At 45.7% G+C, this 25221-nt stretch overlaps 1 protein-coding gene across 1 annotated transcript in view; it reads left to right on the top strand.

Moving 5' to 3' along the window:
* The window catches only part of LOC125449009 (zinc finger protein 16-like), a 114492-nt gene that overhangs the window by 23878 nt on the left and 65393 nt on the right, over positions 1–25221 (top strand). Inside the window, exon 3 of the mRNA XM_048524560.2 lies at positions 12660–13941. Within this exon, the coding sequence (XP_048380517.1) occupies positions 13021–13941 (921 nt within the window). The 5' untranslated portion in view covers positions 12660–13020. The remainder of the gene's footprint in view (positions 1–12659; positions 13942–25221) is intronic.

The raw sequence follows: 25221 nt of genomic DNA, 5'->3' as shown, positions 1-25221 counted from the left end.
TCTGCACTTTTTAAAGACATTACCTCTTGTGATGACCTGGGAATAGTGGGGTTTGATTTCCAGTGCACCACCTCAATAAGATGTGACTCTTGCTTGTGTTCTGTTCCCATGGTCTGTAAGTTTATTCCCCTCAAGTACTCAACTGGTTTCTTTTTCATTTCATTCTTCGTCGCCTCTCCTACTCCTCTAAAGGCAGCTAATTTCAGAATGAGGGGAGAGGCACTTCTTTTTCTTAAAATATGAGGCGTCACCCATTTACAACAGATGAGGAGAATTATTTTCTCAGAGCGTTGAGACACTTTGGAACTCTGCTGTCACTGCCTTTTAGGGAAGAGAGTCATAATTCATACAGCATGGAAATGGACTCTTTGCTCCAATATGTCCATGTCGACAGGCTTCCAAAACTGGTCCTATTTGCCTGTGTTTGGTGCTTAACCCTCCAAACCTTTCTTAATCATGTACCTGTTAAAATGTTTTTTAAATGTTGTAACTGCACCAGTATCTACCACTTCCTTTGCCAGTTTATTCCATAAACATATCACTTTGTGTCAAAAAAGTTTCCCCTCTGGTCCTTTATAAATCTTTCTCATCTCACTTTAAACCTATGCCTCTTAGTTTTGAACTCCACCAGCCTCGGGAAAAGACCTTTACTATTCACCTTATCTGTGTCCCTCCTTGAACGTTTTTAAGACACTGGTCAATCCTTGATAGACAAGGGGTGGGGTGGTGGTGGTGGAAGGTTATCAGAGATCGGTGGAAAGGCATAATCCAATCAACCAAATTGTTGTTGAATAACTGAGGTTTTACTCCAGACTTACCCCTGCTCCTGGTTCATATGTTTAAGTTCCATGGTCATCATCACTCACTGGGAAAAAGATAATCTTCCTCATATCTTTCTGGCACCTCTTGCCCCAAAACCTTATGTTTGTGTCTCCCTGCTTTTTGTAGCTTCACCTTTAATTGTGTGTGTGGAGCAGTAACTGGGCTTCCGTCTTATTGAAAGAACTGAAAAAAGGTTTGTTACTAATAGGTTGTGCATTTCAATCATACTGCCAATGAGTTCCCTATTCTTTAAAATTGTGCTGTCATGCGCTTTAAAAAGTCAGATTTTGTGAGTAGTCTTTTGAAGAAAAAAAGTCAGGAGGGCAGCTTTTCCTCTTTATTCTCTCATGTGATCTGGGCACAGCCAGCATTTCTTGCCCAGCCCTACTGCCCCTGAACTGAGCAGCTTGTCAGGCCATTTCGAAGGGCCGGAAGTTTGGAATCACAGGTGCAGCGTACCGGGTAAAGGATGACCAATTTCCTTCCCTAAAATGGGCAGGAGTGAAGCAGTCTTTATAACGGTCGATGATTGCTTCTTGGTGACTATCAACAAGAGTAACTTTCATTTCCAGATTGAAATCAAAGTTCACCAGTCGTCATGGTGAGAATTGAACCTTTGACCACGGTGTATCAGCCTTGACATTTGGATTGCAATTTCACTGACATTACTACTACACCATCATCTCTACCTGGAAGCTACTACATGGGTGATTTAGATTTAGATTCCCTTTAGTTTGGAAACAGGCTCTTCGGCCCAACAAGTCCACACCGCCTCTTGGAGCATCGCACCCACACACCCCCGCACACTATGGGCAATTTAGCATGGCTGATCCACCTAGCCTGCACATCTTTTGGACTGTGGGAGGAAACTGGAGTACCCGGAGAAAACCCACGCAGACACGGGGACGATGTGCAAACTCCCCATACACAATTACCCGAGGCTGGAATCGAACCTGGGTCCCTTGCTCTGTGAGGCTGCAGTGCTAACCACTGAGCCACCATGTTAGCCCCGTCTGGATGTTTCTTAAGGTGGACAAGTCTGCTTGGTTTCAGCTGAATTCAAATAAAAAAGACTCAAAATTGAGTAATTGCCAAACCAAAGACATTAACACAATCATACCATTTGAAAATGCTGAAGGCTAATAATTTCAACAAATTAAAGCAGAACTTGAAAAAGATTTTAATCAGTTACTTCCTGGTATTTATTTCCATTGGTATTTACACATTTACAGTGAAATCTAATGCCTTCAGGAGTGCATCCTGCAATGTGACAATTTTTGGACTTTCATCTCTGTAAAGATCGGTTCAACTTTTACATGAGATATCTAAGCATTACAGTCCTTAAGGCTAAGGATCAATATGGACAATGTTGACCTGAGTGTGCACAGTGACTGAAATTATTTTTTTCTTAAATTGAATGGTTTTGCAGCAGTCAGATTGTTGGTTTATTTATTTTAGAATATTCCAACACTGAGTGGAAATGTACTGTGGTGATCCACAGACAGGCCAGCTTCCGCTGCCCTGTTTTGTAAGCTGCTCTCATTGTGGAAGCTTTCTTTATTTTCTGCACCTGGCATGACTTGGGTTGGGATCCGTCCAATTTCTTGTGCAATTTAAGCTGGTGTTGGGTGAAGCGCACTGAGGAAAGTGGCAGAAACATCCAGACAGGGCTAATAGGGTGTGCTGTGTGGCTTTGGGAATGGAAAGGGGAACAGAATTTGGGGGAGCTGTTTTGGATTCAGTTTTTTTTTGGACATGGGAACTGGGCACCACTGGCTGGCCAGCTATTGTCTGCCCCTAGTTGCCCCTCGAAGGTGGTGGTGAGCTGCCTTCTTGAACTGCTGCAGTCTGTGTGCTGTAGATAGACTCTCAGTGTCATCAGAGAGGAGTTCCAGAACTCTGACCCAGCGACACTGAAGGAACACTAACGTGCTTCGGAGTCTTAGAAATCTACAGCACAAAGAAAGATCAATCCACCTTTTGCATCAGTGCTGGTCAAAAGCAACCACCTAACTATTCTAATCCCAGTTTCCAGCACTTAGCCCATAGTCATGAATGGTAAGTGGCTTGGAGAGGATCCTGCAGGTGTGTTTTCCATGTATCTGCTGTCTTTGCCTTTCCAGGAGGAAGTACTTGTTGGTTTGGAAGATGCAGTCTTAGGAGCTATGGTGAATTCCTGAAGTACATCTTGTAGATGGTACACACTGCTACTCCTGAGTGTAATTGATGGAGGAAATGGATGCTGTGTTAACCAAGTATGGCTGCTTTATCCTGGATTCCATTACAATCCTGACTTGTGCCTTGCAGATGATGGGCAGGCTTGGCGAGATGTGAGGTTGGTTACTTGCTGCAGGATTCCTAGACTCTTCCCTGCTCTGGTACCTGTTGACGGGTCCAGTTCAATTTCTGATCAATAGTAACCCTCAATGTTGCTGGTGGAGCATTCAGTGATGGTAATGCCATTGAACATCAAGGGGCAGTGGTCGGGTAGTTCTGTTGTTGGAGATGGTCAGTATTTGTATGGCATGAATGTTACTTAGCACTTGTCAGCCCAAGTCTGGATGTTGTCAGATCTTATTGCGTTTGAATGTAGACTGCTTCACTATTGTGAATAGTAGAGAACATTGTGTGATCATTGGCGAACATCTCCACTTCTGATCTGACAACGTAGGGAAGGTTATCTGAAGCAGCTGAAGATGGTTGAGCCTGAGGAACTCCCACAGAGATGTCCTGGAGCTGAGATGACTGACCTCCAACAACCATCTTCCTATGTGACAGCTATCACTCCAACCAGCAGAAAGTCTTCTGTGTGATTCCAGTTGACTCCAGGCTTTTCGTCTGCGACTCCTTGATGCCACAGTTGACATAGCCTTGACGTCAAAGGCAGTCAATCTGACTTCATCTCTGGAATTTCACTCATTTGTCCATGTATAGACCAAGACCAAGATCGAATTGAATTGAATGAGCTTTATTGTCACGCAGTCAAATGAGGGAAGTGAAAAGTTTACAAGTTGTCACGTTATGATACCATCATAAGTATAAAGGTAACTAGGTACAGACATTTAAGAGCAAATACTTCCAAAAAAAGCCGAGAAATAAAAAAAGTCCACCATTACAGATCATAGGAAGAAATTATAAAAATTTAAAGAAATAAAAAATTCAGAATAACAGTCTTTCCAATCAGTCCATGCCAGCTCCTAGCCTCCAGTAACTGAAAGAGATCACTACTGCTTCACTGCCCCTTGAGCTGGACCCATCAACATAGGAGTCACCATCGCTTTGCTGCTGGGCCTACCTTGCAGATGCTGCTGAACCCACACTTACCCTGCAACTGGGAGTTCCTAGCTCTGCTTCTGCTGCCACTTTGCTAAATAAATAAGGTGGTTGGTTGGTTGGTTTATTGTCATGTGTACCAGAATACGGTGAAAAGCTGTGACTGTGAGCGGTATAGGCAGATCATAGTAAGCCCATGGATGAAAGGTTGGCTTCCATGATGGTCTAGGCTGGGCACACAACCTTCTGTAGTTTCTTATCGTCCTGGGCACAGTAGTTTCCATACCAGGCCATTAATCACCCAGGTGACATGCTTTCGATAGTGCATCTGTAGCAGTTGGTTACAGCGCCTATGGATTTGCCACATTTCCTGGGCTGTCTGAGGAAGAGAGGTTGTTGTGCCTTCTTGACTGTTGCACCTACACAGGGAGTTCAAGACAGTTATTGTCGGTTATCATCACTCCAAAGAACTTGACACTCTCCACCCTCTGAAGCTCCATTCTGTTGATGTAAATGGGTGCGTGTTCTCTTCCTTTGTTTCTGAAGTCAGTCAGTTTTGCTGATGTTGAGAGGGAGGTTGCTCTGATTGCATTACATCACCAAGCCTTCTATTTCCCTTCTGTAGTTTGACATGTTGTTAGTTATCCATCCTACAACAGTGGTGTCATCAGCAAACTTGTTGATGCTGTTTCTTCGGAATTTGGCAACACAGTCATGGGTGTATAGGTAGTACAGTAGGAGGGCCGAGGGCACATCCTTTGCAGGGTTCCGGTGATGAGTGTTATTGTAAAGGAAGTGCAGTTACGATTGCAGTGTGTGGGTCAGAAAGGTGAGGATCCAGTTGCAGAGGGTTGAGCCAAGACCGAGGTCTCAGAGTTTTGAGATCAGTCTGCAGGGGATAATAACGTTGAAAGCAGAATGAGTCAATGATCAGGTGTCTCATGTAGGTGCCATTGTTGTCCAGATGGTTGTGTACAAGTGATTCAAATGTTCGGTCCTCAAGTGGGGCAAGAGATGGTGTTGGCAGTTCATTCTACCCCATGTCTGCTTGGGTTTCCATCAGGTGCTCACTTTCCCCCACAGTCCAAAGATATGCAGGTTAGGGTGGATTGACCAAGCAAAATTTCCCCATAGTGTAGGGATGTGCAGGTTAGGTGAATTAGCCATGGGCAATACAGGGTTACAGGTACAGAGTAAGGGGCTGGGTCTGGGTGGTATGCTCTTCAAGGGTCAATGTGGACCTGATGGGCCAAATGGCCCCTTTTTGCAATGTAGGGATTCTGTGGCTCTATGAAATCCAATGAATGGCTGGATTTATTGCGCAGTCAAAAGTGACCTACAGAGCCTACTGAGAAGAGGAAAGCATGAAATTCAGTTCACAGACATTTTATGGTATCATTTATTGGGACAGACCTTGAACATTGCCTTGCATTGAAGACATGGTCATCAGAAGAATACTAATGTAAAGGGAATAAAAGGCAACATTGATAATGCAAATGTGGTTCTAGCAGTGAGAGGCCCAGTCAGTTTAAACAGGAGCAGGCCGTGAGCATGACAGTGAGGGCCCCAGTCAGTTTAAACAAGGATAGTTGTTTAGCCCTGGGATTTAAAAAAAAATTGTTTATGAGCTTGGCTATTCCTTTTACGGATAGCATTTGTTGCTTGTACAATTTCTTCCCGATTGTCTGGCTTGCTTTGATGAAATTTGATCCATGGTCCCCAGAGGACTGACTTGGGTCTGTGGTTCACAGATTCATTGAGATTATCTCTGCGCAACCATTGCCTCCTTTGTCTGCTCCATCATTCCGTAAAATGGAACATGAAATACCTCGGCCTTAGTACCTGCACCATCCCATGTGCAAGTTCCTGTCCAAGACACTCACCATTCTGACTTGAAATATGTCACTGGAAAAGCTCAGCAGGTCTGGCAGCATCTGAGAAGAGAAAATCAGAGTTCACGTTTTGGGAAGGGTAACTGGACCCGAAATGTGAACTCTGAATTTCTCTTCTCAGATGCTGCCAGACCTGCTGAGCTTTTCCAGCAACAAGTTCTGTTTGTTCCTGATCTACAGCTCAGCAATTCTTTCAGTTTTTATGAAATATATCACTGTTCCGTCAGTGTCACTGGGTTAAAATCTTGAAACTCGTTCTGAGTGCATGCAGCAAATAGCCTGCAGTGGTTCAAGAGGGTCATTGCTATCATCATCAGTGGTCTCTTGCAGACAAGGATGACTCTCTTCAATTTTCAGGATGACTCTAATGGGCTGCCGTACAGACTGATGCAGCTTCTGTTGGCTCTGATTTGCTTGGGGCAGAAAGGGTGGCTGAGACATTTTGTATGGCAGTGTGCTTTGTTCACTATTTTCATCTAGCTTCCACTTTCTCCTGTTGACAAGTCTCAAGGTGCTCAATGCCTTCTTGGATGCTCCTACTCCGCTTTCGACGGTCTTGGGCCAGTGACTTCCAGGTGTCTGTGGGAATGCTGTACTTTGCCAGTGAGGCCTTGAGGGTTCCTCTGTCCGCCTGGGGGCTTGCCTTCTGATTCAAGGCTGGGAGTAGATCACCTTCTCGGGGAGTCTCGTGTCGGTCACGCGGAAAGCGATTCCAGCTCGTTGCCGTTTGGTGATGGTCAGTGCTTCGATGCTGGGTATGTTGGCCTGGTCGAGGAGGTTGGTGTTGGTGTGTCTTTCTTCCCAGCGGATTCGCAGAATCTTGTGCAGTCACTGTTGGTGCACTGTTCCCAGTGCCTTGAGGTGTCTGCTCTAGACTGTCCATGTCTCAGAGCCATTATAGGAGGACAGGAACCACCACAGCTCTGTAACTCACGATCGTGGTGCCAATCTGATGATGTTGTCCTCAAACACCGTATTCCTCAGGTGGCTAAAGGCTGCGCTAGCACAGTGGAGTCGATGTTGGATTTCTTCATCCATAGCTACTTTGGCCAACAGGATACTCCCAAGGTTTTGGATGTGGTCTGCATTCTCTAAGGCCTGCCCATGGACCTTGATGATCTAAAGTTCGTCCCTCAATGCCAGGTCAGGTTGGAGGACCTTTGTCTTGTGGATGTTCAGGGTGAGACCCATGCCTTTATAAAGGTGCTGTTGACAGCCTGAAGTGCGTCCTCTAAGATTGCACATACGCAAGCACCATCTGCATACTGCTGCTCAATGACACTGGTTGGGACGGTTTTGGTTTTGGCTTGAAGGAGGCAGAGGTTGAACGATTTCCTGTTGCTGCTGTAAGTTAGCTCCACCCCAGTCAAAAGCATTGCAGCGAGGTGGATGGAGAACCGCGTTTGGGCAATGACGCAGCCCTGCTTGACCTGAGTCCAAATGGGTTGGCAGTGGAGCCATTTATCATTACCACAACTTGCCTGTCATCGTGGTGTAGGTACAGGATGTTGACAAACTTCACGGTGTAATCAAAGGTGGCGACAGTTGTTCCATAATGCTTCCTGACTGATGCTGTCAAAGGCCTTTGGACGGTTGAAGGTGGCCATGTCCAGGGGAGAGTTCTTTTCCCTGCATTTCTCCTGCAGCTGTCGTGCACTGAAAATCATGTCCGTTGTGCCCCTCCATGGCCCAAAGCAACACTGCGATTTATGAGAGGAATTCCTCATCCACAGGGAGGAGTCAGTTGAAGAGGATCTTGGCAATTAACTTTTCCAACCATTGACGGCAGGGAGAGTCCCCCATAGTTGCCACAGTTGGTCTTGTTCCCATTTTTGAAAATGCTCACAACTGTGGCATCTCAGAGCTCTCCTGGAATGCTCTCCTCCTTCCAAGTTAAAGCAGACAAGGATCATGTAGCTGCAGCAGGAGCTGTTTGTCTCTGCATTTCAAAGCCTCAGCAGCCTTGTTGTTCTTAAACTGGCAGACGGCCTTCTCTACTTTGTGTAAGGGGACTGGGGTGTTTCTGAGCCTGTGACGTGTAGCGTGCTGTGGGATTTGTTCAAGGACACTCACATTAACGATAGAGCCCTGGTCAAGAAGATCTCTGAAATGCTCCTCCCCTGCATTGTTTTTGGCATCTTTGTGAGAGTCACTCCGTCTTTGACCAGCAGTGGGGTGGGGCCATGGGTATTTGGTCCTCGAGTGGTTTCGACAGCACAGAAGAAACCCTGCATATCCTGGTTGTCGGCCGTTCGTTGTGCCACCAGTGCTTTCTCCACCCACCACCTGCTCTTTGTCATGGGTTGTTGGACCTTGGCCTTAAGCCACCTGTAGGCCTCCTTTTCTCTTCTGTGTGTGGTTTTAGTATTACACTCAGAAATGTCATGTGCCCCCAGCTTTTAACCATTCTTAGATCTCCCAATCATTCTCATCAAACCAGTCTTAGCGTTTCCTGGTTGAGTGATAGACTGAGTTTTTACAGGCATTGATGGTGTTCTTCAGGGCGGACCAGTAGTTGTTAGGATCCTGTGACTCAGGGTCGCCGAGGATCTGTTTGTACGAGGCTGTTTTCTCTGGGCCTTCGAGCGTTTTGTTTGCAGACTGCTTCTGTTGTCTCCACTGCTGCAGTGGTCTTATTTGTGTTGATCTTGGCTTGATCGCGTGATGGTCCGCACAGCAGTCAGCTCCTTCGTGGCATGAGTGAACTTAGCATCAGATGGGTGAACTTAGCATCAATCCGATCCCTCGCTGTGATAATGACATAATCAGGAAGGTACCAGTGTTTGGAGCGCGGGTGCTGCTACATTGTCCTGTATTTGTTCCTTTGGTGAACAGTGTGGCGGTGATGAGGCTGTGTTCGAGGCATTTGGTCAGGGGATGGGTGCTATTGAAGTTTAGTTTTCCTACACCCTCTTTTCCAATTACATTACATTTCGAGAGAGTTGTTCACCTGCTTCTCAAGACCCTCTAGGAATGGTTAATGATGCCAATGATTTTAAAAGTATCCCATCATTATTATTGTGTACAGTAGTACTGCATTCACTCAGCTGCTAATCATCCACAGCTCCCAGTAGAGGCACACAGCTCAAGATGAGGTTTGGAAAGGAGTTGCAACAGATTTGGAGTCACATTACTACAGCTTTAATCTGTGACAAACCCAGGAAAAGAGATGTTGGAGTTCATACAGCACGCCAACAATTATCAGAAATATGTCCAGGAGTTTCCATGTGATTTTTTTTTAAGTGCAGTTATTATAATAGGAAGTGCAGCAATAAATCTGCACACAGCAAAATTCCATGAACATAAATGGCTAGGAGTGCCTTTTTTAATCTTAAAAAAATACTCACACTGATCAATTGGAAAACTGCTGGCTCCTGGACAGCGGGAATAACTCACCTGATGCTCTTTGAGATAGAGTTGCCATAGTCCTACTCAACTGGTATGATTCAGACTAAACTCCCTCAAAATATGTCAATGAGAGTTTGTTCAGGTAGGCCAATGGGCCAAGGAGTGGCAGTTTAATTTAGATGTAAGGTGATGTATTTCGGAAAGGCAAATCAGGGCAGGACTTACACATTACACATTACATAGAACATTACATAGAACATTACAGCACAGTACAGGCCCTTCGGCCCTCAATGATGTGCCAACCTGTCATACTGATCTGAAGCCCATCTAACCTACACTATTCCATGTACGTCCATATGCTTATCCAATGACGACTTAAATGTACCTAAAGTTGGCGAATCTACTACCGTTGCAGGCAAAGTGTTCCATTCCCTTACTACTCTCTGAGTAAAGAAACTACCTCTGACATCTGTCCTATATCTTTCACCCCTCAATTTAAAGCTATGCCCCCTCGTGCTCGCCGTCACCATCCTAGGAAAAAGGCTCTCCCTATCCACCCTGCCTAACCCTCTGATTATTTTATATGTTTCAATTAAGTCACCACTCAACCTTCTTCTCTCTAATGAAAACAGCCTCAAGTCCCTCAGCCTTTCCTCGTAAGACCTTCCCTCCATACCAAGCAACATCCTAGTAAATCTCCTCTGCACCCTTTCCAAAGCTTCCACATCCTTCTTATAATGTGGTGACCAGAACTGTACGCAATACTCCAAGTGCGGCGGCACCAGAGTTTTGTATGGCTGCAGCATAACCTCTTGGTTCCGGAACTCGATCCCTCTATTAATAAAAGCTAAAACACTGTATGCCTTCTTAACAGCCCTGTCAACCTGGGTGGCAACTTTCAACGATCTGTGTACATGGACACCGAGATCTCTTTGCTCATCTACACTACTAAGAATCTTACCATTAGCCCAGTACTTTGCCTTCCGGTTACTCCTACCAAAGTGCATCACCTCACACTTGTCTGCATTAAACTCCATTTGCCACCTCTCAGCCCAGCTCTGCAGCTTATCTATGTCTCTCTGCAACCTACAGCATCCTTCGTCACTATCCACAACTCCACCGACCTTAGTGTCGTCTGCAAATTTACTAACCCATCCTTCTACGCCCTCATCCAGGTCAATTATAAAAATGACAAACAGCAGTGGACCCAACACCGACCCTTGCGGTACACCACTAGTAACTGGTCTCCAGGATGAACATTTCCCATCAACTACAACCCTCTGTCTTCTTTCAGCAAGCCAATTTCCGATCCAAACTGCTATATCTCCCACAATCCCATTCCTCCGCATTTTGTACAATAGCCTACTGTGGGGAACCTTATCGAACGCCTTGCTGAAATCCACATATACCACATCAACCGGTTTACTCTCATCTACCTGTTTGGTCACCTTCTTAAAGAACTCAATAAGGTTTGTGAGGCACGACCTTCCCTTTCACAAAACCGTGCTGACTATCTCTAATCAATTTATTCTTTTCTAGATGATTATAAATCCTATCCCTTATAACCTTTTCCAACACTTTACCAACAACTGAGGTAAAGCTCACCAGGGTTGTCTCTACTCCCCTTCTTGAACAGGGGAACCACATTTGCTATCCTCCAGTCATCTGGCACTATTCCTGTAGACAATGACGAGTTAAAGATCAATGCCAAAGGCTCGACAATCTCCTCCCTGGCTTCCCAGAGGATCCGAGGATAAATCCCATCCGGCCCAGGGGACTTATCTATCTTCACCCTCTGTAGGATTTCTAATACCTCTTCCTTGTGAAACTCAATCCCACCTAGTCTAGTAGCCTGTATCTCAGTATTCTCCTCGACAGCATTGTCGTTTTCTAGAGTGAATACTGTTGAAAAATATTCATTTAGTGTTTCCCCTATCTCCTCTGACTCCACACACAACTTAGCACTACTATCCTTGATTGGCCCTAATCTTACTTTCGTCGTTCTTTTATTCCTTAAATACCTATAGAAAGCCTTAGGGTTTACCCTGATCCTAACCGCCAACAACTTCTCATGTCTCCTCCTGGCTCTTCTGAGCTCTCTCTTTACCTCATGATAAAGTCCTAGGCAGTGTTGTTGAACAAAGAGACCTTGGAGTGCAGGTTGACGGTTCCTTGAAAGAGTGGCACGTAGATAGATGCCTCCATTGGTCAGTGCATTGGGTATAGGAGTTGGGAGATCATGTTGCAGCTGTACAAGACATTTGATTATAAATTTCTGAAGAAGGGCCCTGATCCCAAATGTCAGCTTTCCTGCTCCTCTGATGCTGCCTGGCCTGCTGTGTTCCTCCACCTTCACACTGTGTTATCTCTGACTCCAGCATCGGCAGTTCTTAGTCTCAGGACATTGCTTTGGCCACTTTTGGAATTCTGTGTTCAATTCCAGTCTGCCTGATATAGAATGTTGTTAAACTTGAAAGGGTTAATAAATGATTTACAAGCATGGTGCCAGGGATGGAGGGTTTGAACTATTGGGAGAATCTGAATAGGCTGGGGCTATTTTCCCTGGAGCATCAGGGTCTGAGGGGTGACCTTACAGAGGTTTATAATATCATGAGAGGCATGGAAAGGGTGAATAGCCATGGTCTTTTCCCCAGGAGTCCAAAACTACAGGGCATAGGTTTAAGATGAGAGAAAAAAGACTTAAAAGGAACCTAAGGGACAGCTTTTTCACACAGAGGGTGGTGTGTGTATGGATTGAGCTGCCACAGGAAGTGGTGGAGGCTGGTACAAGTACAACATTTAAAAGGCATCTGGATGAGTACATGAATAGGGAGGGGTTAAAGGGATATGGGTCAAATGTTGACAAATTGAACTGATTAATTTAGGATATCTGGTTGGCACAGACGAGTTGCTTCAGATGGCTTGCTGGTTATGATGTAAGTCTGGTGTTCTTTACTGTAAAGGTTTCAGAGCTATTATTGTTCACCTTATAGTAATAGAGTTATATTCTGTATTTCTTGTCATCTTCTTGTTTAATGGATCAGAAGGAAGTCATTCAGCGACTTCACTGCCTTTCTTTTCTCAAGCAACCTTGACATTTCATTTTCATATCCTTGATTCACCTCCTTTTCCAGCAGCTTGTTCCAGCTTATTGTTACCTAAACAAAGCTTTCCTCCAGATGTCCTTGAGGCTGGCTGGATGCATGAGGCTTTTCACATTATCCTGATCAGCAGGCATCTGTCAGTTTCCAGGAACTAGTGTCTGTAATGTTCATTTGACTGTACTGACAGTGATCATTCATTTTGTGAAGTTTTTTTTTGCAGGACATCAAAGGGAAGGGCACGCAGAAGGAAATCTGAAACCAAATGATGTACCAACGTCTGACAGAACCACTTGATTCATTGGCTGCTGATGTTCAAGTCCCATGGAGCCCAGGAGAAATGTTTGTTTCTGTCTGCTTGAGAAACTTTGAATACTGGGGCAGTAGGAAGAACGTTGAGACATAGACACCCGAATGAGGGACATTCAATGCACTGACTGTGAAAAGTGGTTTCACCATTTAGTCATCTTGGTGGGGAGGGGTGGCAGGGAGAGACTGTGTACCTGTTCTGTTTGTGGATATCATTTCAGCTAGGTCGGCAAACCCAGAGAAACACAGGGAAAACCCTCTTCCCCCACTCCACCATGGAGAAACGGTGGAAATGTGGGGACTGTGGGAAAGCGTTCCCTTCTCCATCGGCACTGGAAACCCACCGACACATTCACACAGGGGAGAGGCCCTTCATCTGCCCCGTGTGCGGGATGGGCTTCAATCAGCCCTCCATCCTGCTGGCCCACCAACGAATTCACACTGGGGAGAGGCCGTTTGTCTGCCGTCTTTGTGGGAAAGCATTCACTCAGTCGTCCCACCTGCTGACCCACCAGCGAGTTCACACCAGGGAGAGACCGTTCTCCTGCTTTCAGTGTGGGCAGAGATTCATTGATTCGTCCCACCTCGTGAAACACCAGCGCATTCATACGGGGGAGAGGCCATTCACCTGCTCCGTGTGCAGGAAGGGATTCGTTGATTCTTCCAGCCTACTGACCCACCAGCGAGTTCACACTGGGGAGAGGCCGTTCACCTGCTCAGTGTGTGGGAAAGGATTCATCGATTCTTCCACCCTGCTGAAACACCAACTAGTTCACGCCACGGAGAGGCCATTCACCTGCTCTCAGTGCGGGACGAGCTTCAGTCGGCTGTGCAACCTGCAGACACACCAGCGGGTTCATACGGGGGAGAGGCCATTCACCTGCTCCGTGTGCAGGAAGGGATTCACTCAGTTAGCTGCTCTGCTGAACCACAAACGGGTTCACACAGGGGAGAGGCCGTTCACATGTTCTGTGTGCGCGAAGGGGTTCATTCAGTCCTCCAGCCTGTTGTCACACCGGCGGGTTCACACAGGGGACAGGCCGTTTAGCTGCTCCGAGTGTGGGAAAACGTTCACTCTGTCATCCACTCTGCTTTCGCACCAACGTATCCACACCGGAGAGAGGCCTTTCACCTGCTCCGAATGTGGGAAGGGATTCACCCAGTCAACCAGCTTGACGAAACACCGACGGGTTCACATCAGGGAGAGGCCCTACACCTGTTCTGTGTGCGGGAAGGGGTTCAGACATTCATCCACCCTGCAGAAACACAAGCGACTTCACTCCGGGGAGAGCCCGTTTTCCTGCTCTGTCTCTGAAATGGGATTCACTCAGGCTTCCAACCTACAGAGACACCAACAAATTCACATGCAGCCGCAGCATTTGGACGCTGTTCCCGCTGTTGTGAATCACTTCCTGGACTGAACCATGTTCATTGTGACAGTGGGTGAAATGTGAAGGGTGGACAGTTACTTTCTGCTGGACTGGCCACTCTCACCAACTTTACCTCCAGTGGGCTGATGCCCTTTTGAGCCTGGGACTAGACACGCAAATGACATGCAACTGCTACTGAAATGCACTTGTTTTCTCATTTTCAGTATAATTATGCAGGGGAGGTGATGGCGTAGCTGTATTATCACCAGACTCTTCAGCCAAAGATCCCCAGGAATGTTCGGGTGGTCCCAGGTTTGAATCCCGTCATGGCAGATAGTGGGAAGCTGAATTGAGTAAATTTCCAGAACTAAGATTTGTCAGGTTCTTTCCAAGACCAATGAACGGGAGCGAGATGGAGACCATGTAGAAATCTTAAACGTTGTCTTTATTGAAAGCATTTCTTAGTACATCTATTGCGTTTAAGCTGCTTACGGTGAGTAGATGTGGCTTTCTAGACAATATGATAAAACACATTCTGGTGTGCAGAGCTTGTTTGTACAGTATTCTTCCGGTTATCTACTATTCTACTATGATAAACACACATTTTCTTTACAGAGTATTCACTTTTATCTCTTACACAGTTAGCATGATCACATGGGCATGACAACATTTGCTGTCATGTGCCATTTTTGTCATCCTAACTGCCTTTTGATGCCAGCCTCCACAATTCCCCACTTTAATTATGTCAAAGCACCCTGCCGAATCACAATCTTTAAATATTGGCACAAAACAAAGAACTTGGTTCCGAGCTGAATGGCATGAATTTTCGTGGGCATTGAGCTCTTGATACAAGCAGAAAAGCGCTGCAAAAGGATATAAATGGCAGTTGAAATAGTGAGAAAAAGTATGATGCCTTGGACAATGGAAGTGCCCAAGGATCCGAACCATCCCATAGCCTGAATCCAAAAGGTGTTTCTAGGGGGTATTTGAGTTTGTCAGCCTCTTTACAGATGTGATCCACAAGGTTGGTAATTTTCTCCGAACTGTCAGGGATGTAAGCGCAGCATTCTTTCTGAATGAGGGCATGCGTGCCTCCTTTTTCAGAGAGAAGTCAGTCTAGGGCCATTCGGTTTTGTAAGGCAGTTAGTTGCGTGAATGGCTAACATTTCAGCAGTAATTTTGTCTAAGGCCTGGGCCGTGTCATTGGCTGTTTGCATCAGGGCAGTAGCCATGTTGCAGGGTTCGTTGGCCAACCTGTACAGCGGACATCGGGTGATTTAGTAAGGTGACGGATAAGCGAGATAACAGGAGCCAGTCCGGGCATATGCCTTGCAGCTACAAACGAAATGGGTACCGTTAAAAGGGGTGAAATGGGTAGCAATTTCAGGGAACCAGTTTTGTTGGAAAGTGCCTCCAGGTTTGGCTTTGCGAAAAGAAAGAAGGCTTTTGGAGCCCTGTGTGAGGAGAGAGCCATCATGAGTCCCTTTGGTCAGAAAGGATTGGGAATATTTTCCTGGGAGTGGGAAAATAGTGATGTTATAACATTGGAAACATCCCATGTGTGTCCCCTTCCCCTGAATTGCAGTTCTGGTGAGACGGCTAGGGTCTCTGTGCCTTTCTTCATATAAAATGTTGGTCAGTGTAACAAAAGGGGGAGAGGAGATGGTAGTCTTTGCCTTCCATGAATGGCACCAGCAGTGAGGGGGTTACCCTGCAGACCACCACTCCTGCATTAGCCTGTTGGTGTTAACCGTTTCGCAGCCAGCTTCGGTCTGTAAACCGCCCCGATTTCCGGGCAGCAAATTATTCTGTTTCAGCACTCACTCCACAACTTTGGAGGCATTGAAGGAGATTGGTCGTAATGGGATTCCCCCTTTAGAGTAGGTTGGAATATGGGTACACACCCAAAAACTGGACGTAGTATATGAGATGTAAAGGAAAGTGTTTGCATTTAGTTCTTGTTTAGGTACATTACCAACAGAAACAGTACAAAAAGGCATGATTAACAGACCTATCGCAGATAACGACGTGTTTCGATGTTGTGAGTAGTCCTTTTTACGTGGGACACATAGATCCAAGCTTTCTTGCCATGGACTTCCAACAGCAGACTGTGTTGTCATCACAACTTGGTATAGACGTTCCCACTTGGCACCCAAAGGTTCTTTTTAAATTGCTTGATGTAGAACCAAGTACCAGAAACGAGATCATGTTCTGCATCCAGGGTATTTCCCAAGGCAGCTGACAACAACTGAGAAGCAGAGCTCACAGCTGTGGTTAGACCTTGACAATATTGGAGCAAAAAGTCACTTAACATGTGGTATCAGCAGCATGTAGGTCGATAGTACCAGGTAAGGACATAAATTGTCATGTTATGACTTTAAAGAGACAGGAATGGATTTGTTGGGCCTAAAAGGGCAACAACTGCTTGTGGTGCTACTGGTTTATTGGTTTCTCTCCGTCTCCAAACCCCATCCTCACATAACTTCAATCCTGGCTCAATCCATGTCCATTTCTCTTCTCGAGAGCATTGCCCTTGCATAATTTTAAATATTGCAATTTATTAACTGTTGTCTGCAATGGCCCTATTAGAGGTATGTGTGGGGTATGGGCTACCACATTTTTGGCTGGCTCGTCAGCCAGCGTATTGCCCTGGGTCTCTGTGAAGTTCCCTCTAGTGTGGGTTTTACATTTAAGGATTGATACCTCCTGCAGTAACTGGATGAATTTCAGCAGGCTATGGACTTCATTTCTGCTTTTAATGGAGGTGCCAGCTGCCATGAGGAAGTCTCATTTTTGCCCAAGGGGCCAAAATCATGGGCTTTACCAAAAGCATATCTGGAGTCTCTGTAAACGTTAGCCATTTTTTGTGCTTCAGTTAATGCCAATAATTCAGCCTCCTGAGCAGAGGTACCCAGTGGCAAACTGCCCAAGCCAGGACCTCATGCAGAGTCCGTGACTGCCCACCCAGCCTTTCGGATCCCATTTTCTGTGAAAGAGGCCCCAGCTGTGAAGAGAAGCAGGTCCAGGTTTCGTAAAGGCTCTTTTGAAGCGCAAGGTGTTTCATCAAGCTGCTACAATATCCCTACACAGTCATGTTCCCCGTCAGTGTCACCACTCTCCCCTCTTCTTTCCCCCATTTGATCCTGTGGGATTGGCAACAACATGGCCGGGTTAACAGGACTAGCTTTTCGCAAGGTGGAGATGAGGAGCCTCCAAAAGGGTGGTCCAGCGAGCACAGTTCACAGAGAGTATAAAATGTGAGGACGTGACTTGACCATTTTCAAAACGTATCAATCTCGGTCAAGACATCCATACCCAGCAAAGCTTGTTGGATGGGATCCACTCACACAGCAGTGACCATTTTGTAGGAGGCCAGCCATATTGGCAGGGGTTCTATTTTCTCAATCTTGAGTTGTTCTCCCCCCTCCCTCCGTTCCCCCCACACCCCCAAGCTCCAGCGGCAGTCCTGTTCCTGCCTTCTTGGGTAGACCACGGCTATGGAAGACAAGTTAACTTGGCACCTGTGTCAAGGAAACGATTTCTTTAACATAGCAACTGTCCGGGAGCTGCAGTACAAGGGGCTAAAAGATGGGGTGGGCTTGAATTAGTTTTTTTGTAAGATCAATGAGTTGCTTCAGTTGAGACTCTGAGCACCCTTTAATTTGCTCAAGTAGGGTCAGACGTTCCGTTAGGGCAAATTTATGCCATCCAGAAACCTCTTTAGGTTGTCTGGGGTTCTGTTTCCCACCTGGATTCTTTTTCTTTTATCTGCAATTTTTGCTCTAATATCCTTCCTTCCCACAATTGTGGCATTTTCCACGACTTTTATCAGTGTTAGTAAGGTCTGCAGTCTGCATGCCTGAGTATTGACTCCATGTCCCGTTTCAGCTTACTTCCGTCTCCAATCAGGTCTCTGAGGGAGATGTGGTCCTGCTCGCAATCGCAACGATGTAACTTCAACATGTATGCTAGTTCGGGTTTAAGACCAGTCACAAAGACTGATTTTAATGGGGCGAGTGTCTGCTTTTTCTATATCGTCCTCCTGCCATCCTCTGCATGCCTCTGTGTAATATACCCAAATGTCTATAAAACGTTCTGCAAAGTCCTTAATTTCTTCAGTACCTTTTTGTTCACATGCAGTTATTTTGTTCCAATCTGTCTTAGGAGGGCTGTAACCGTGCAGCCACTTGCGGATAGAACACCACTCGCCCTCTCACCTCTGTCCATTCTCCCCTCACTGTACTGCGACTCCAGTGAGAAGTTTCTTTCCTATATTTGATCTCAGTACGGCAGATATAATTTGAACTCTGTCCATGGGATGTAGAGAGTAAATATTTTTCAACTTTTACAACTGACTGCATGTTTTTAGACCCCCCTCCCAACCCACCTCTTGGGTGCAACAATTCTTCCGACCACCTTTTGACCAATTTTGGATCGGGGACCTCGTGAACAACCCCATAGTGTGTGTTCATATTTGGACCCTCCTGGCTCGTTGTTCTTTTCTTTAACATTAACGGAGCGGCACGGTGGCTCAGTGGTTAGTACTGCAGCCTCACAGCGCCAGGGACCCGGGTTCGATTCCAGCCTCGGGCGACTGTCTGTGTGGAGTTTGCACATTCTCCCCGTGTCTGCGTGGGTTTCCTCCGGGTGCTCCGGTTTCCTCCCACAGTCCAAAAGGATGTGTAGGCTAGGTGGATTGGCCACTCTAAATTGTCCGTAGTGTTCAGGGGTGAGTGGGTTATAGGGGGATGGGTCTGGGTAGGATGCTTCAAGGGGCGGTGTGGACTTGTTCAGCCGAAGCGCCTGTTTCCACACTGTAGGGGTTCTAACAGACTCCTTTTGAGACCGGACAGCCCAGCAGCTTGAGCTTCATCCTCATCCGGGGAAGGAGACAAATCTTTGTCCCTTGTCTTGAGTTCACTGATACAACAGATTGCCATTTGATGTCCGGACAGCACCAGAGATTTCCCAATACACGGACTGTAGTCAGTGACAAGGGACCCCAGGAACTGCCAGTATCTTGGAGGTGATTCTTATTCCTGGAATACATAGAGAGGAATGTGGTGAGACGCTGGGATTAATATAGACTCAATTGCAGTCAATTGGACGTACAGTCACTGGAGACAAATTACTTGCTGGATGTGACAGAGCTAACATTCATTGTAGCACAAACTCACGAGCAGTGAAACCACCCCAGAAAAAAACACTATTGGACTGGGATATACTGGACGTTCCTGAAATTTATAATGCAAAGCATTACTCGGTGAATTAGGAAAAATAGAACTTGTTTGCAAAATTTCTGACACTCTTTGTAAGTGTGCATTTATGTAATGGTAGGTAGCGATGGGGGTCTCTTTAATCTGATAAAGCAGGGAGATTGAGTATTAGATGTGATCCATTTCTGGAATGTTGGTCTTTATATCTAATGTCCCAGACACCATCAGCACCATCCCTGAATACGTCCTGTTCCACAGACAGAGATGGAGCACAGTGGTATACAGTGGGACGCAGCTGCCCTGGGAGTTCTCAGTGTTGACTCTGGACCCCATGATGTCTCATGGCTTTAGGTTAAACATGGGCATTGATTGCCATGTACTGTCTTCTCTTGCCTGTTGAATTGGTACTAATCCATGTCGAACAACATTTGGAAGAAGTACTGAGTATGGAGAGGGTGTAAGATGTATTCTTGCTGGGGCCTTTCAATGTCCACGACCAACAGTGGCTCAGCAGCAACGTTACTGATTGAGCTCACTATGTCCTATAGGACATAGCTGCTAGAGTGGGTCTGCAGCAGGTGGTGAGGGAATCAACAAGAGGGGCAAAAAAAACATACTTGACCTCATCTTTACCAATCTGCTAGCTGCAGATGCATCTGTCCATGACAGTATCAGTAAAAGTGACCATTCCTTGTAGAGATGTAATCCTGCCTTCACATTGAGAATGACCTCCAGTGTGTTGTGTGATATTATCACAGTAATAGATGAGACAGACTTTAGCAAGTCTAGACTGGGCATCCAAGAGGCGCTGTGGGCCATCAACAGCAGCAGAACTGTACTCCAGCAACTTCAGGATGTGACACATCCACCACTCAACCATTATTTTCAAGTTAGGGGATCAACCATGGTTCAATGTAGTGTGCAAGACGGCATACCTAAAAATGAGGTGTCAACCTGGTGAGGCTACCAGACAAGAATATTTGCATAACAAATAGCATAAGCAGAAAGTGATAGACAGAGCTAAGCAAGCCGACAACTAACAGATCAGATCTGTGCTCTCCAGTCCTGCCACATCCAGTTGTGAATGGTGGTGGATAATTAAACATCTCACTAGAGAGAGGAGGCTGCACAAACATCCCCATCCACAATGATGGAACAGCCCAACACATCAGTGCAAAGATATGGCTGAAGCATTCATAGCAATCTTCAGCCAGAAATGGCATGTAGATGATCCATCTCGGCCTTCTCCAGTGGTCCTCATCATCACAGATGCTCATCTTCAGCCAATTCTACAAGTTTATAAAATTATGAGGGGCATAGATATGTTGAATAGTCAAGGTCTTTTCCCCAGGGTAGCAGAATGCAAAACTGGAGGTCAAAGTTTTGAAGTGAAATGGGAAAGATTTAAAAGGGACATAAGGGACAACTTATTCACATAGAGGGTGGTGCATGTATGGAATGGGCTGCCAGAGGAAGTGGTAGAAGCTTGTACAACTGGCAAATGGGACTAGATTAATTTATGAAATCTCTATGATTTAAAGATAGATTAGACTCTACCTTTTTCTTATGTTACAGTTAAGTGTAAGGCATGTGTTCCAGATGAAATTCAATTGGTCAAACCAGCAGAACAGAAGCAAAACGCTTTTTTCACACGCTATCGTTAAAATACAATAAAAGAAAGATAAAAGAATTGGCTTAGTTGTAACTCTATAAAAATGCTTAACAAAATAGTAGATATGGTAACTGTTAGGAATTAACTATTCCAATACAGTAACTGCACATAAACACACACTTGGCAAAAGGCAAATTCAGTAAGACTGATCGTCTCTCATAGAATTCCAGCAGCAGGAAGAGAGCCCCCAGCTTTTAACTGTAACTGAGAGAGGATAAAACAGCTTTCACTTCAATACCCGGGCAGCAACTGCTGAAAGACTAAAATTCCAGGTTCTGTGGGAGTTGGCCCACTCATTCAGGCTGCTTCCAATTTAAATAAACACCCCACAAGCTGTTTCATTTGTTGGATTCCAATTGACATCTTGTCACTTCTGTCTTAAAACCTCTTCTTCAAAAACAAAAGCTGGACCAAATACAGCTATTTGAGCAATAGAATCAACACATAACCATTACAAGGAGCAACGACTGATGGTGTTTTAACCCGAAGGTCAGCATGCTTTAGGCGAGGGGAGAGGTTGAGAAGGAGGATCCTTGGTGGTAACCTCAGCCAGTGCAGGAATTGAACCCATGCTGTTGGCATTGCAAATCAGCTGTCCAGCCAACTGAGCTAATGATAACAGGTTTAAAAAGTTTACCATTGACCTGCAAGGGAAGCCAAGGCCTTTCAGTTGAGCATCTCATGGGAAAGGCAATATTCACAGACTCATAGAGATGTACAGCACTGAAACAAACCTTTGGTCCACTTGTCCATGCCAACCAGGTATCCTAAACTAAACTAGTCCTATTTGCCAAATTTTGGTCCATATCCATCTAAACCCTTCCTATTCATGTACCCATCCAGATGCCTTTAAAATGTTATAACTGTACCAGCCTCTGCCACTTCCTCCAGCAGCTCATTCCATACAGGCACCACCTTCTGTGTGGAAAAGCTACCCCTCAGGTCCTTTTAATATTTTTCCCTTCTCACCATAAACCTATGCCTTCTAGTATTGGACTGCCCTACCCTGAGGAAAATAACTTGCTTATTCACCCTATCCATGCCCCTCATGATTTTATAAACTTCTATAAGATCACACCTCAGGCTCTGATACTAAAGGGAAAACAGTCCCAACATATTCAGTCTCTCCCTATAGATCAAACCCTCCAGCCCTGGCAACATCCTCGTAAATCTTTACTGAACTCTTTCAAGTTTCCTTCAGTGCCACATTCTAGCAGTTGGGCCTGATTATCAGTGTTGGAAACTGACCCCAAGCCTTCTCAGCCTGAGGCACAGCTTAATTTTAGATATGCTACATCTACTAACATGACTGAGATTATAACTTATATTGCAAGGGGACTAGAATCATGAAATTGGAGGTTTTTGGTGGTACCTTTAGGTTTAAGTCTCACTCTGGGACTTGATGACCAAGGAAGGTATGATCGTAAAACAGTCAAACAAGTTGAGTCGCAACATGTACATCCTTCCAAGTCAATGGCAGGCAAAGGGCATTAAATAGTATTTCTACACCCCCAAGGACTTCAGCAGTGCAAAGAAGTCAGCTCACCACAATGTTCCCAAGGGTACACGGGCACTAAATAATGCATGGCCAGCCACATGCTACAAATCAGTGATTTTACAAACGAAAGGCAAGAGAGACTCCTGGTCAGCCGCATGAAGAAAACTAGGGCCGCTACTGTCTCTTCCTGTATCTCCAGACCACAACATGAACGAAAAATTGTATTGCACACCGCAGAAACTCCTCAGTTGTGGCTGTTTGGCTTAACTGGCTGGATGATAGGGGTGGATCAGGTTGGGGCCAATAGCATGGGGGTTCCAGCTTTGGTTTGGGGTGGGTAGTGGTTGAGATTTGCAAGTTGCCTTCTTGTCCAGCCTGTGGTGAAGATCATGGTGATGTTCAGTTGCCCTCGGAGCAGCTTCCGACTGAAATGTGTGATCTCACAGTTTCCTGCATTAAACTCTGCTAAGTTCTTTCTGTCCCGCTCACAATCTTTCTGTATCCTGCTGCAGGTTCCTTTTGATCTCATCACAACGCATCCTGCCACCTATTTTTGTACAGTCGCAAAATTTGGCTAAATTACAATCTGCTTACTCCTCCATGTTACTGATATAGATAGTAAGTAATAATTGATTATCGTGGCATTCTACTAGTTACATCTTTCCAATCTGAAAAAGGCCCAGTAATCCTGACCCTTTGACTGCTGTGTATTTGCCAAACGTCAATCTATTGCTAATCTACCACCCCAGTACCATAAACTTCTGTTTTACGCGATAGTCTTTTGTATGGCTCCTCGTGGTATACCTCCTGGAAATCCAGATACTCGACATCTAGCGACCCCCATCGGTCTGCTAGGTTCCTCCTCCTCCTCCGCTCCGTCCTCCATGCTTCTGCTCCTCCAATTGGCTGGAGGACGATCGTCTCGCTCGGTCCTCCAGGCTAGAGTTCAACTTATTTTTTTCTCCACGTTGAAACATGGACTGATGACCGTCGTAAAAAGAATTAAGCTCCACAGTCACAAAATTCGCATCATTAAAAAAATGATCGATTTCAATGCAAGAGTTTAAAAACATGAATTATGGAAAACGAGGCGCTCTCCTCAAATTGTGTCGGTAAGTTTGCTCAAAGTCAGTTTCAGTAGTCGCTGGCTTGATCTGACACTGTTCTTCATTTTGAGATCCTTCTCTTCCCGCCGGTCCCAAAGGTCTGTTTTAAAATGGAACAGCTCACCGGAGAGTGTGGCGTCTGGGAGGATCCCATCACTCTCTGTGAAGTCATGGAGGGTATCCCCGACACAATTGAGTGACGCCACGGGAGGTAGGAGAGGATCCTATCTCACGTTCTGCGACGTCGCAGAGGGAGGATAACCGTCATCCTCTGCAATGTCACAGAGAGAATCCCCATCGCCCTCTGTGAAGTCATCGGGGAGGTTCCCCATCACCCTCTGTGATGTCACTCAGGGAGGATCCCTGTCACCTTCTATGATGTCGCTGGGGAGGATTCCATCACTGTCTGCAGATGCACAGGGAGAATCCCCATCACCCTCTGTGAAGTCATTGGGGAGGTTCCCCATCACCCTCTGTGATGTCACTCAGGGAGGATCCCTGTCACCTTCTATGATGTCGCTAGGGAGGATTCCATCACTGCCTGCAGATGCACAGGGAGAATCCCCATCACCCTCTGTGAAGTCATTGGGGAGGTTCCCCATCACCTTTGATGTCACTGGGGGAGCATCCAATAACTGTGATGTCACAGGGAGAATCCCCATCAGCCTCTGTAATTTCGCAGGAGTTCAGGGAGGATTACCTATCATACCCGGTGACGACACAGGGGTTCAGGAACAAGCCTCGTAACTCGATGATGTCTTGGGGAGGGGGTGCAGAACTTGACTTTACTCTACAACTGCTGCTTTTGCGCTTCTAGATGGTTGTGGCTGTGGGTTTCAAAGGTGCTAACTAAGCAGCCATGGTGAATTTCTGAGGTGCATCTTGCAGATGGTACACACCGCAGCCACGCAGCACTGGTGATGGAGGGAGTGGATTTTTTGGAAATGGTGCCAATTTGTCCTGGATAGTGTCAAGCTCTTCAAGTGTTGTTGGAGAAGCTGGCAACCAGGCAAGCAGGAAGTATTCCATTACACCTCTGACTTGGACTTTGTAACTTATAGACAGGTTATGGGGAGTCGGGAGTGCATTGCTTGGTGCAGTAGCTTCTGACCTGTTCAGACACACATTACTACACACATCTGGAACAGGTTGGACTTGAAACTGTTAGAGGTAGCGACACTACCACTGCAGCATAAAAACCCTAATTTAAAAAAAAAATTGATAGAAATATTTTAACCAACCTGTTAAAACATGTAATGACACACCTCTGAATCAGGTAGGTTTTGAACCTGTTTTCTTCTGACCCTGAGGCAGGGATAGTCCTGGCATGTCACAAGTGCCCTTTGACCTGCTTTTCTGGACATAACATTGTTCAGTTTCAGTTTCTTGTCATTGGTAACCAGTTATGGCCTGTCCGTTCACTCTTAGCCATCGCCCCTGAGCTTGGTTACCAAGAGCAATTGTAATGATGTGTCTTTTTGTTTTTGTGTGTTTTTTTAAATTGTGGAGTGAAATGAGAAACGAGTGGTTTAAAAACCAGAGATTACAAGTATTGCTGTATGATTTAAGCGCAAGTAGCCTGTTAGCCATTGTGAACGCTGTTTGTGCAACTAT

The sequence above is a fragment of the Stegostoma tigrinum genome, chromosome 43 (assembly GCF_030684315.1).
Source record: "Stegostoma tigrinum isolate sSteTig4 chromosome 43, sSteTig4.hap1, whole genome shotgun sequence".
NCBI classification, from domain to species: Eukaryota; Metazoa; Chordata; class Chondrichthyes; order Orectolobiformes; family Stegostomatidae; genus Stegostoma; species Stegostoma tigrinum.
This window is presented reverse-complemented; position numbering and strand designations above follow the sequence as displayed.